General features: G+C 38.9%; 1 protein-coding gene across 1 annotated transcript in view; it reads right to left on the bottom strand.

The window, feature by feature from the left end:
* thsd7aa (thrombospondin, type I, domain containing 7Aa) overlaps positions 1–6,424 on the bottom strand; it is a 132,289-nt gene extending 125,865 nt beyond the window's left edge. The window contains exon 1 of the mRNA XM_008421220.3: positions 5,960–6,424. Within this exon, the coding sequence (XP_008419442.1) occupies positions 5,960–6,113 (154 nt within the window). The 5' untranslated portion in view covers positions 6,114–6,424. The remainder of the gene's footprint in view (positions 1–5,959) is intronic.
* Positions 6,425–14,841: the final 8,417 nt, after the last annotated feature.

Below are 14,841 nucleotides of genomic sequence, written 5' to 3'. Positions count from 1 at the left end.
CTTCCCCTGAACCTTGTGAACAGACAGGCAGATTGTCTTTGAAAGTGATGGTATTTGAGTGTTTATATTTTTATTAGAATGTATTCCTGTTTTAGTCATAGCGGGAACCTTTTCTGCCATACTAACTAATGTAATCAGGAACTGTAGATGTGGGTAACGTGTCCATTGGAAAAAATACAATTCTTAAGACTATAGGTACACAAGCTAGGTTTGGCAGAAACATGGGGAGAGATTACAGTTATAGTGAAACACACGTATTTTATGTGTGGTGGTGAAAGAGAGAAGGGTAGTGGAATTTATTTGACCCCAACTGCCCCTGTGTGCTCTTTCTGCAGGTGACCGGACAGAGGAACAGATCCTCCTAATTCCATTGATCACTGCTTTGGTTTACTCTGTGGAGATGCTTGTTGTTCTGGTCAATCCACACACTGTGCGCTGACCATAGAGGTGATGGGTACAACGTGGCTGATAAAGGACAATGGGAGCAATTTAACAATAATTTGAAGCAACAACCAATGTCTGTGCTTTTTATCTGACAGTTTTTTTTTTTTTTTTAAATCTATTTTACCATCAAATAAATCATAAATAGATAGATAAATGCACAACCTTCACCACTACAGTCATGGCCAAAAGTTTTGAGAATGATTCAAATGTTAATATTTACTAAGTCTACTGCTTCAGTTTTTATAATGGCAATTTGAATATACTCCAAAATGTTATAAAGAGTGATCAGCTTAACAGCAATTAATTGCAAAGTTAATATTTGCCGGGCTACCAGCAGTGCAGAGCTTGCTCAGGAATGGCAGCAGGCAGGTGTGAGTGCATCTGTACAAACTGTGAGGCGGAGACTCTTGGAGCAAGGCCTGGTCTCAAGGAGGGCAGCAAAGAAACCACTTCTATCAAGGAAAAACATCAGGGACAGACTGATATTCTGCAAAAGGTACAGGGAGTGGACTGCTGAGGACTGGGGTAAAGTCATTTTCTCTGATGAATCCCCTTTCTGATTGTTTGGGACATCTGGAAAACAGTTTGTTCAGAGAAGATGAGGTGAGCGCTACCACCAGTCTTGTCTCATGCCAACTGTAAAGCATCCTGAAACCATTCATGTGTGGGGTTGCTTCTCAGTCAAGGGAGTCGGCTCTCTCAGTCTTGCCTAGAAACACAGCCATGAATAAAGAATGGTACCAAAATGTCCTCCGAGAGCAACTTTTCCCAACCGTCCAAGAGCACTTTGGTGATGAACAATGGCTTTTCCAGCATGATGGAGCACCTTGCCATAAAGCAAAGGTGATAACTGGCTCAGGGAACAAAACATAGAGATTTTGGGTCCATGGCCTGGAAACTCCCCAGATCTTAATCCCATTGAAAACTTGTGGTCAATCATCAAGAGACGGGTGGACAAACAAAAACCAAGGAATTCTGACAAAATGCAAGCATTGATTGTGCAAGAATGGACGGCTATCAGTCAGGATTTGGTCCAGAAGTTGATTGACAGCATGCCAGGGAGAATTGCAGAGGTCCTGAAGAAGAGGGGTCAACGCTGCAAATATTGACTTTCTGTATTAACTCATTCTAACTGTCAATAAAAGCTTTTGTTACTCATAATATGATTGCAATTGTATTTCTGTATGTGATGAAAACATCTGACATTCACACATGAAAACCAGAGGGCAGCAGATCATGTGAAAATATAATATTTGTGTCATTCTCAAAACTTTTGGCCATGACTGTAGAGTGCATCTATTTCTGATTGGAAAGTTGGTCATTACTTGGTTTACAGTGCAATTTAATTGATCTTCATATCTGTAGCAGAATAAATGGTAACACTAACAAAAGTGTGTCTCTACCTGGCCTGATGCTGCCTCCTTCTGCTGCTAAGTAGTGATGTGCAGATTGAAAGTATATCTTTCGATATGCATCTTTGCTACTTTTGATACCAGACTTTTATGTTTTAAGATCAATTCTCAAATCTAAGTATCAATACTTGCAACACTTCAGTCATTTTAAACAATGTATCTTAAAAGGAACACGTTAGAAACTAATTATTGAGATCTTTCCTAAATGAGACAGGGTTGATGGGAACTACTTTTTCTTCCACCTGGTAAGTGTGTAATGCGTAAGGACGTAATGTCCAACCGCAGCGTATAGCTGCTCAGTCACTTACACATCTAGACACAATGGCAGACCATAGAAGAAGTCACACATAGAGCTACTTCAGCTTTCATTTTACAGAAGTTCTTAATGATTAAACAAGGATTTATCTCAGTAGGGTAATTAAATACTTTTTCTAGTTTGCAACATTTTCACAGTTGCGTGTGATTTTTTGCTGTTACTAAAATAGCCTAGCTATAAGACTGCTATGTCAATGTACTTCTGAGTTTTAAATGAACACATTAAAGTGATGTCGTGCGTTTTTTTTATGATGTCAAGATTTCAACTACAACACTTTTTCTTTTATTTAACAGGCAAATTAAGTTTTTTTGCACAAAGTATTAGCATTAGATCTCAGAATTGGATCGGAAAGGAAATCTGTAATATCAGATCACTACTGTTAGCTGTCCTAGGTATAGTATGGCAGTTTTTATGTCAGACGTTTGTCTTAACAGTTGTCACTACTGTGAACTGTGGTCTGATGTTCAGTGTAGCCTCTCCTCTGCTGAGTCTCTGGGCTACAAGGACTAATCTGTTCTTTGTGTATTTGATTTATGGAAGGAAGGGCTAGCATGGCTATGCTATCACCCCTGCCCCTCATGTAAAGAAATGCTCATACAGTGCTCTGTATGAGCAGTCGGGATAAATAGCAATCTACTTCATTTTAGCCAAGGAGGAAGGTCATACCGCTGTTAATTATGTTTGCGTATTCATGGCTCACATACACCCCCTTGCTCTGTGCTACACTACAGCTAGTTCCCCAGAACTGCCTATGGTGAATTCTAAGGCTAGTTAGCATGAGCACATTGAGCAGCATATACTGTACATGAGGTTGATGCTCCTCCTTGCTCTGGTTGTTTTTGACTGGGAGTGGTGTATTCCTGCAGATGCCAATTCCACCACTGGGAGAAGCAGAGGAGCTTGATTTGTTTCACAGATTTTCTGCCTCACACTATCCTGTCACATAGTCACTCCTTGTCATTTCTGTTATTCCTTGCGCAAAATGTTGAGTAAACATTCACACTGTTTCCAAATATCAACTAGACAGTCCTCTGTGGAGCTAAAACAGTCTCAATACTGGCGACCTGTCCGTGGTGTTCCCTGTCTCTTGCCCGTTGACAGTTGGAGATAGGCACCAGCACCCCTCCTGAACCCAATGGGATAAGGGTGTAAGAAAATGGATGGATGATTTAATTGTGCAACGATCAACACAAGCTAGCGACTTAAGTGAGTGAGCTATGCTACGGAGCTATGCTAGCACAATTGTGAATCTTGTTCTCTGCATTTGTGAATAATGAGACAGTTTTAACTCCATACAACCGGACCCGATCAGTCTTATCACGCCACACATGGTAGGATTATCGCTTACGATGATCTTAAGAAGCAATCATAGAATGTGTCCCAAGATTGTCAAAAAGCAAAATCAGGACAAAATCAGCATAAAAATCCTGTCATGTGAACTAGGATTTACGCTACAAAAAAGCACCAAATTAATCCTGTGGGATATTTTGGACAACAAAATCTATATTACATTGTGTCAAAGTAAAAGTGATCCGAGATCTAAATATGACAAAAATACACATGCTTTCCAAAATGCTTCACTGCTGTTCTGAATAATGCTGCTGCTCTCTTCTGACAGTCAACCAAGCAGCCACCGGTAAGCTAAGAGCCAACGCAGTAAAGCCAGAGGAAACATATAAACATGTCTATACTGTATCTAGGTTAACTTTGTCTGGCCAATCTGCTCTGGTTTCTCGATCCCTAATCTCTTCCCCTGCTTTAACACGGTGGGAGGTAGAGCACATAATACCAGGAGAGGCTTTTCCTTCTACAGGGTGTGAATAATGAATACAACAAATGCGATGACCGTAACAGAAATAATCATATGTTATCAAAATCAAAATTGATTATTTTATTGAATACTAATCACAGTATTTCATTTTCTCTGCTTTGTGAAAGATTTTTGTTTTTATTTAAAATTACATTAAACATTCAATATTGAAACGCTGGCTTTGGAACCTGCAAAGTTTGAGCAAATGATTACAACACCTTTGTAAGATTCACATTTAGCAGAAATCTAAAAAACTTCTTTTCTACCTGCATACTGATAGTGAAATGTCAACAGAAGAGCACATAAAATTCTAATTCAGTATCTGAAACAATATCTCCATAATATTTAAATCATCACCGTGACATCAGTAAAATCAGGAAACCATGCATTGTCGTACTTGGTTGGTTTTTCTCGACAGTTGCTTCAGAATCTTACTGATTTGTTATTACAAACACTGTTCAGTGGCAACTTTTCTACTTTCCTTGTTTACATATATGAGGACAACAAAGGCTTTGAATTTTGATTAAGTGATTGGAATAAAAAGTATTTTTCACAAGTGTTGTAGAATTATGGGTGGTATCGTCTTAGACCAACAGCACAAGCTTAAAAGAGGACAGTGGGCCACTGGCTGAAGACTGGGCTTGTCCCAAAGATATAAATATTTTCAACATTAAACTTATAAAGCAAAATAAAATACATTAGTAACTGATGTAAAGTATGCTAAAAGTTAAGAATAACTATTATATTTATGTTGATAGCAGAAGCATCTCAGAGTAAATCCACACGTTCATTTTACTGCTTTTTAAAACAAGCCAGAGCTGTAGATTTAATATGGAAGAAAGTTATCATTGATCCCATAGGTTGACAGGCACTTCCTGGACCATTTCGATCGATCAGCCCATCCTTTGTTGTTTTTTTTAGGGTTGGGGGGAGGAGATTGGATAACAGAACCCTAGTGAAACTCATACAAAGATAAAGAGAAAGTAGAAGATTAAACACTACAGAAAGAGAACATTGATCTCCAGCTGCACCAAAAGAGCACTTCAATCCCAATAGATCATTAGAGATCCATACCCTCACTCCTGCTCCCATGATTGTCCCTCTGTCCTCCTCCCATCTGCCTCCTCCTTCACTCTGATCACTGGACCATGCATCAGTATTGTCCTCCTGACCATGTGCTGCTCTCTCACACTGAATGAGACTCAGCCGGCACCACCCAAAACACCACAAGCAGAAAGACTCTCGTATTCTACTGCCTTCAGTGGGAAGCTCCAAACTTGTATTACCATAAACATTACAATTTATGTCAAGGTGATTTGTAAATTAACTGAATAGAAATGATTTTAACAAAAATAAAACCTCTGCCTGTTCAACAATAAAATCTAATGGAGTGTTTGTGTTATAGGTTACACTCTCTTAACCTACCTAGAAAAGAGCCACACGCCCCTATTGTGCATGAACAATTTATTATTAACACATCAGACTGTGATAAATGAGTCAAATAGAAGCATAAGGCAGCTGAGGAGTCCCAGCTGCCTGGATTCATTCAAACGAAGGCAGAACCAAAGAGTAAGAAGCACAACTGACACCTTCACCAGCCATTTGGGGGTCAAGAGACATTCCCTTCTGAGACTGCAGTAAATATGTTAACACATTAAATTACAAGATGGCTCCAGTGCTTTACCTCTTCCCACATTCAGCAGTAAACTTCAGCTGTAAATGAAGGTACAGTTTATACACAGAAGTAATGCTACAAAGTGCAGTATCAATTAATTGCCTGTAATGAAGCAAATTGTACAAGAACACAGAGAATCTCCTTTATTTAACTTTGCTATGCACAAACATTTTAGCATTGACATCATTAAAACAGGGTAGCAGATGGGACATCCATCAAAGAACTGGGAATTCATGGGAATTCTATTTGACTCATTTATCTGGAAATGGTTTCAGTAGGTGATAAAAGAAAAAGGTTCATACCTGTTTGCCAGATGTATAAGGGTTTAGTTTCTACAGTGGTTTGTGCATCAAGTGCCCACATGGAGAAAAAGAGCAGTGATAACCTCCAGATGAAGAGACATGCTGGTTGTTTTAAAACCCCCAGCACAAGTCGAGCTCCACCAGGCGGTCCCATGGCCACCACGCTGCCAGCTCGTACTTCCCAATGCAGTCAATTGCAAGCCTGGACAACAGCAAAGAGCTGAAGTGTGGTTCCTCCTTTGTCCACAACAATGTTCCCAAATAGAAATAATCCTGGCCAGACAAAGCTGAGATCCCTTAATGTCTCTGTCCTTTTCTTTGCTTGTTCTGCCGTGGTGTTTGAATGGGAAGGAATACGCTCCGGCTGTGGAAAAACATGGAACAATGGATCCCACAGCACAGCCTGCTACTGCTGCTGCATGCCGGGTTGATGCAGCATCTCCCTCTCTGTCTTTCTCTCTCTCCTGCACACAGACACATACACACATGCCCATCCTCTCATCCCTCCCTCTCTCCCTTGTCTCTCATGCCGTTTCAATAGACCCAGTGAAGCTGTTCAGCAAGCTAAGGTGTAGGAAGGGATTTGTTTGAGAATGAAAGACAGAAATAAAGAAAGGTAGATTGCATCTTAAACAAATCTTAAAAATCTTTTCTCATATTTTTACATTTTTACTACTGTCAAGATTCCCAAAACGCAAAGCTTCATAAAGAGTTTAACACTGCTGTGGCAAATGTTCCAGTTTGCAGATGACGTTTTAAAATGCTTTTCACACATAGTAGCAATATGTAGTGAAAAACACTTCATTTAGGATGAATGCTTCTTTTCGTAAAAGGTTGAACAACTGTTTAGGATGTTTTGCATCAAAGGCAAAAATTTGCTTCTCCCAAGTTTTTTCATCAACTTGGTTGACACTTTAAAACTTTAAAAAGGATAGACCAGCAAAAAGCTTCAAGTCCATATCCCAGGATGCGGGCTAAATTATTGGAAGAAAACATTAGCAGATGACAACTGACAATATTAATTTCTCCCTTACCTCTCTGTACTTTTTAAAACTTTCAGAATCATACCAGTAGCAGAAAAATAAATCATGTCATGCCCTTCCTGAAGAGCTAGTCCCCGGCAGCATTGGCCTCTACAACTCTGAAGGGCTATGGGTGGCTTAAATCACAAATCTCATCTAGCCTCTTTGCACTGTTGGGTTTGTACAGTATATAGCCTACAATTTCTGTACAGTGAAATATTTTACTGTATACAATAATGGGTAAGACTGCTAATTGGACAGATGTCCAGAAGACATTCAATGACACCCTTTATAAGCCAAAGTTATCATTCCTTGAGAGGCTGGTTGTTCAGCCTCTCAAGGAACAATCATAAAAAGCCAATATGCTTGGCTTTTCACGAATACCCAAGCATATTCATAAAAAGCTAAGAGGAAGCAAAAGGTGTGGTAGGAAAGGATGAAACAAATATAACCACAAACTTGGGTGGTAAAATCCATTTAAGAAAATGGGGGACTTTACAGAGGAATTATACAAATGCAGCAGTTCATGTTTGACAAAGAATTGACTTGCTGTTTGACCTGCTGCCCTCCGGGAAGCGCTACAGTTGCTTTAGGACAAACAGATTCAAAAACAGTTTCTTCCCAAAACCTGTAACAATCCTAAATTCACACATGCACTGACTTATTTCCCCACCCCATACCTGCCCTGGTACCTACCTATACTGTAACCACTTGTGATATTTACTGTGCAATATTTACACTGTGCAACAACACTACCTCTGTGCAATATTTATATATATTTTATATTTATTCATATTCTGTATTTTTAAATTTGGTAAATTTTTGTATATATAAATTTTACATGCACTTCTTTTTAATGTACATGTCTGCACTGGAAAAAGGGCTTTTAATTTTGTTGTACACTTGTAAAATGATAATAAAATGCATTCTATTCTATTCTGCTGTCTGGATCTGGTATTTGAGTGCATATAATTCAATTAAATTGTATCCAGTTTATATACACTACAACTAGCTACATATATTTATCAAGTATCTTGGTATATTTACATTTGTATTGTACTCAGCAAGTACATTTTACTATAAAGATTTTAAGTGTCCTTTTCTGAGTAGAGTTTATTCAAGCCAGGGGTGTCCAAAGTCGGTCCTCGAGGGCCGGCATCCTACATGTTTTAGTTCTCTCCCTGGTGGTAGTAAAAACCTTTTCAGCTTGTCAATGTTCTTCTTAGGCTTCTAATAAGCCATTATTTGATGCAGGTGCGTTAAACCAGGGTCAGAACTAAAACATGCAGGATGCCGACCCTCGAGAACAGACTTTGGGCACCCCTGATGTAGAGCATGGGTTCTATAGAAGAACTCTCTGGCACCCAGTGTACCAATATTCATGCTTCTACGATAAAGTAAGGTCAATGTGGAGGGGATTTTCATAGTTACCGGGGACATCTCTTAAAATACGTAATTATAACAATATGCCATTGCAGCACTATTGTTGCTCAGGCTTAATTACAAGAAATAAAGGCCTGAAATATTTCACGGTATACAATAAATCAATGTGAAGACTTTCACTTTCTGAAATTAGTGACAGAAAACGTTTTCATAATACTGTAATTGTTTAGCTGTACCTATACACATAAAAATATGATTTTTTTTTTATTTGAAAAACAACTGCTCAACAGACAGACAGAAAGAGATAGATAGAAAGGTAACCCAGACACCCTGCAGAAGAAACTAAATTTGTCTGCTTGTGTCCACTGTCTTGTTCTTTTATCCACTAGCCAGAGATTATGACCTGAAGGCAGAAATGTGCCGCAGATCGACCAGCATATCAACAGCTTCACCTTTTGGGGTAGCTCTCTGGTCTCCACCACAGACCAACCAGTACAGATGCTGTTCTAATCTGCCTGTCAATTTTCACTCTATTTTTCCATCACTTGTGAAAAAGACCCTAAGATATGCAAATTCCTCCATTTGGGGCAAGACTTCACAAAATGAGTCATGTAACTGATATATTGTTGACCAATATCTAAACTGGCACATGGAGGTAGTAAGCTTCCTCATATTGTATGCATGGAATGCTAAGACATGTGTAAAGAAAAAAAAATTAAGAAGCCAATAAAACCACTTCACTGGTTTTCTGTGTTAATTGGTTCCTGTGTTGTCATGTCTTCCCCATGATTGCCCCCATCTGTCCCTTGTTTCTTAACTTAGTTTCAAAGGAGAAATTTTGTTAACATTTTGATCAATTTAAAAATTACTCATTCGTTAGAAATAGTTTTTGAGCTCTATGATTTGTTCATTCACAAGAAACAATCCACCACACCCACAGCCTCCTCGTCTCCATCTTCTTCAGGGACTCTGAGGCCCTGTTAAAGTCTGAGTTCCCTGCTGCTGCAGCAGCAGCTCCAGCCCCAATAATTGGGCCTCCAGCTGCCGTAAGTGGGCCTCCTGCTTTCCCCAGTGCTCTGTCCGAGCTCCCCAGTACTACGTCTAAGCCTAGTCTCCATCTGGCCTAGCCTTCAGGAACCCGCACCAACGGCTAGCATGCCTGAGCCCGAACCAGCGACAAACTTACCCATGCAGTCTGTCGGCACTCGTGGTTGTCCTCATGGCTCCAGCGTGCCTCCAGGCCACCCTCCTTGTATTCTCACCTTTAATAATACACAAATCGTGACACCAGATCCCTTCAACACCATAGCTATACTTAGAAATCCTGTCCATGTGAACAGAATCAGTGACAAAGGGAAACCTTGGTGGAGTTCAATTATAACCAGAAACAAGACTTAGTGCTAGCAATGCAGACCAAACTCTGAAGCAATTGTTCAGAAACCTAACAACCTGTATCAAGTGTCCTGGTCCCCCTTACTCCCAAATTAACACCCACAGTTCCCTCTGACGGACACGGTCAAACACCTTCTTCCAGTCCAGGCAATAACTGATTGGACAAAGGATCCTGCTAAGGGCATGGAGCTGGTCCTCCTAAGTCTGAGACTCCACTATCTTGAATTTTAAGATTGTGACCCCCCTTTCATTGGAACATACCTTGTAGCCCTCCTTTTAAATAGGGGGAACTGCCTGCCATGTCCAGCCAATGTTGCAGAGGTATTTCTATCAATACAACCCACAACATGCAAAGCCTTAAGGAAAATTTCAAATACTCTGGGCCTTGCCAGTAAGAAGCTTTCTAATCACCTTTGCTTAACTCAAGTCCCCAGATTTCACTTCCTCACTGGGTGATATCTTCCACACCACTCCAGGATTTTCCAAGTCAAGGTCAGCAGCACACCATCTCCTCAAAACCATATGAAAGTTGTTCTACATGGCCTCTTTCAACTACTTTCACGTCCAAGTTTTTGCCCCAGAGGCCACCCGAGACACATTCCACTTAAACTGCTGGTACCAATTTGCTGCTTCCAGAGTCCCACAGACTAAAAAGGTCTAATAGAACTCCTCCACCTTGACAAGATCCCTCAGTCCTACAGCTGGAGCAGCATGCATCAGCCACCATGAGGTCACAGATCTGGTTAGCTGCCTCAACAGGAGATTCAAGGATTTCTAAAACATGCATGAAAAAATCAAAGCAACACAGTCTATTTTGATTACACTCCCACCCCCCCACAGTAACAATGTGCAAAAATAACCTTTTTCCATTCTTTGTCTTTACAATTAGGGTTATTCTAGAACACAAGGCACTAAACATGGTTGTCGGCAATTCTTTGTTTATCAATTCTGTGATGGCTAAGTGTACATTCTTACATCATTTCTTCTAAAAAATACAGTGGTTACCTGGTATTAATGATGTACATACTGATAAAATATTCATTTAAATATACATGTAATCACTATGTTAAATTATGAAATGCATATCAATAACTTGTTTATGTAATAGATTTTGTATAGTATGTTAAGGTCATACTCTAAGGGACATACCCTTGATTGTCAGTTTCGTGAAATATGTCTAAACATTCTGTCAACATTGGAAGTCGGGTGGTCCAATATATGACTGTTCAGATTATCAGATCAGATCTGCAGTGTTGAAAAGACTTTTACAGAATCTGACCTACACTTCAACCTTTGTCATCATCAAAGTTATTTTCTTTCATTACACAAATCCACTGAAAAACCTTTGAATTTGTACAGTTTGGTATTACACAACATTGATTTTATCTTTTTAGGGTCTTTCAAAGTTCAGACACTTCTTCCTTTTGTTCTCTTAAATGAGATTATTTACTTATTTTTTGCTGTTTACATGGTTCTCTTCCTACAAAAGAGCAACAGTAACAATGTTACAATGACAGTTTCATACAATCTCAATAATGATATTTTGATTTAAAATTACAAAAAGTGTTGGTATAAAATTTGAATAAAGATGACTAAGTGAGAAATGACACAGAAGCAACCATATTAAAAACTTTTTTTTTAATCCTTAATTTCTAAGGTAAGGTGCCTCCTTTGTATTCTGCTTGATCAGCTGAAATTGTAGGCTATTTCTCCCCTAATCACCTGCTCCCATATCGTTTCTTTTATTTTTCTTGTTGGCGTTTTGCTTTTTCCATCAGCTGCTATACTTGAAAATTGCCAATTGTATCAAGTGTAACAAGCATAGTATATTTCAGAAGTTAAAATACATATATATTTTAAATTCCAGCATTTTTAAAGACATTTGTGTAAAGTGAGTAGTGGTAATTTATACCTAGTGGTCAATACTTTTAAAGCCATCAATATTTCAGAATGATACAGTATGTCTCTGTCAAGATATGTTTGCTTTCTCAAATAGTTTGCACATAATATTCTTATGAATGAAACAGAGAAAAACACTGCGTGATTTCTCTCTAGGCTATGGAAGTGTTAAAAAAACAACCTGAGGTGAAACTCCATTGTGCTGTTCTGTGGAAGACGGAGGAAAATGGACCTGCGGAGACCATAGAAAAAGAACTTAAAACCAGTTGCATTAATTTAACTCAATAGAACAAAAGCTAAAACGAGGTTCTGAGGGAACATACAGATTGGTTTCCATCTTTTACTCATGCTTCTGCTACCCCATGTCTCCCCATCCCCCACTCCATGAACCCCCTGCTGCACTCCCTGCGACCCCCCAGCATCTGCAGGGCTCTACCAATGGGAGGCTTTCAATGGCATTCCTTCCCAGAGACAAGAACTTCCAGGTCTAGTGTAATCATTCTCACTGCCTGTCATGCTGCTTTACTTGTATCACGTGTTCAATGCCAAATCATTTCACTTCACAGGGTTACAGATTTGGCAAAGCGCGCAATATGTGGTTTTCATGGTTGCTACCCCTGGGCTTGACAATTGTCTGTCTGGTGAAGTCTCTCAGAAAAAAATCATAACACATGCCAGTTTATCTATCATTCTGTTGTGTTAAAAATGTCTTATATCTACAAACATTGAATTCCAAAATCAAAATAAGGATTGCTGGTAAGCTTTGCATCATCTGACTCACTACCAGAGCGCCAAGATGCTGTAAAGGATATGCAAGCAATGGGCTCAGGATTAAATCCAATCCAATCCGTTTAATGTCAAGATCATTCACACAAGTTGTATTGTGGGAATGGAATTACACTTCAAGAAACTGTTAAATTAAAGCAGTATATTTGCAAGCATCCCTGAATTTACTACAAATAAAAAAATATTGTTTTTTTGCCTTGTTTATAATTGAATCAGATACGTAGCAGTACAGGAAATACAGATTTTAGAAACAAACAGCTTGTTATATATGGGTCATTGCAATCTGAAGGATTTTATGTTTTTTGTACCCACTGGACTTTACAGTAAGAATCCAGGTCATGCAAAGGAAGTAGTTCAAGTCTGACATTGTATCACACCAGAGACTCACTAAGTATGTGCAGTGAAAGATGCCCAAGTCAAAATCGGGTCAACACTCTTCCCTATTTAAAGTGTGAAACAAAATTTTTCACTGGGATTATAAAAGTCCTGTTAATTTACCCAGCAACAGGAATAAGTACTGTACAGCATTTCATAAGAACAAAATACATTAATTTGGTGGGGAAACAAACACACAGAACTTCTACTAAAAAGAGGATCTATTTTTAACAGAAACACAAAAAGTTATTTTCTATAGGGGGCAGCCGATTCACACCAAGTTAGCTGCATCCACACTTCTGGCACAAATGAGTGAACATTGCACCTACAAAATGTAATAAGTTCAGTTCAGATTACACTCACCAGGAGTATACAGCAAGTAAGACTATTCGTATGGCTTTGTGTAGCTTAGATCAATTTGTATCTACATGTCTCATTAGGCCCAACAGTGAAAGCCCTGCGAATACTAATATATATATATATATATATATATATATATATATATATATATATATATATATATATATATAGCATTTATTATAATTATCCCAAATGAAATGACTTTTTGGAGGCCTAAATATACAATATATAAAACAATGCACATGTGTCAGGTGTATGTCAAATATATTTTAAAGGCTTAGCAAAACTTACAACAGAAATAGCTCAACTTATTTACCTTACCTTATCATAGAGGTATCAAATTTGGTACACTTGTAGAACTTTCCAAAAACTACACAAAAAATATGTGCACCCATGCTCTACAACAAACAGTAAGTTGGCCATCTTGGGTTGAACTTATGTTTTTGACCCCAGTTTTGTAATTTATAGCCTCTGTATTTGATCAAACTCCTCCAAGCTGATTTACCATCTGCTTGAAATTTGATGAGTTCGCTTATAAAGCATGGGAGATCTAAACTTGGCAAAATCCTGACTTTTTGAGATGTTAAAGAGGCGGAACCAGGCCTCAAACTTTGACTGCATGCCAAAGTTTGGCATGCACACATTTGAGGTGTGACAGACACCTCAAATGTGTCTGTCACATTTGAGGTGTACTGTGCCTTTGATGAAAAGTCAGACAATATTCTTTGTAAGTGGGGAAGGTTAAAAACTTGGTGGTGTTTTACACATTTATTCTCCTCACTGTACATTTACAATTATGTGATAATACAAATTTAATATTAAGCTGCTTTGGCCTTCTTATTGTTGTTGTCATAAGGAGTGGTTGGTGGTGGTGAGGAGAGACCCAGAGACCCAGGTAGTGGAAGAAAATGATGAATTTAATGAAGAGTGTAGCTCAAAACAGTCCAGATCTCAGGCAGCACGGCAGAGCGGAAACATAGAGGCTCATCACCGGTAGCAACTGAATACACACAGACTGACACGACGGACTAATGCCGGCACAGGACTTAACAGTTCAACTGTGCTGGCAGCCGAACTATCATAGACAAGGACCCAACCAGAGACAAAGACAACAGGTAGACTTAAATACACACCGGGTAATCAAGGGAACAAGACACACCTGGGAACGAACTGAACACAGAAAACCCTAAAAATAAATACACAGAAGCACGGATCATGACAGTACACCCCCCCTCAAGGGCGGCTACCAGACACCCACAAAAAAGAAACAGTCCAAAAAACAAAAAAACAACCCATCGGTGGGCGGAGGGGCGACGGAAGGAGGGCATGGGTCCATAGAAAAACTAAATGAAACATCTAACATTTAATAGTACATCCATTTCAACACATTAAAGAATGTCATAAAAATCTGCTTTAGATTCACATTTACATTTGCCATATCATGATGGGAGTGGGACATTCTTTGTGTGAATCCTGCACTCTGATCTGGGAATATTCTGGAGCTGCAAAAAGGAAATGCCAGTGTTTTGAGAAAATTCAGAGCAATACATGTGATATTTAAACAGTGTTTTAAAAAAATCTGACTTTTAAAGGACAGACAAAAGTCTATCAATGTTTCAGTGCTGTATATGCATTTTTATTGTACTCAGAAGTTTTGGAGAGGGA

Source organism: Poecilia reticulata, chromosome 11, assembly GCF_904066995.2.
Source record: "Poecilia reticulata chromosome 11, P_reticulata-male-v2, whole genome shotgun sequence".
NCBI classification, from domain to species: domain Eukaryota; kingdom Metazoa; phylum Chordata; class Actinopteri; order Cyprinodontiformes; family Poeciliidae; genus Poecilia; species Poecilia reticulata.
This window is presented reverse-complemented; position numbering and strand designations above follow the sequence as displayed.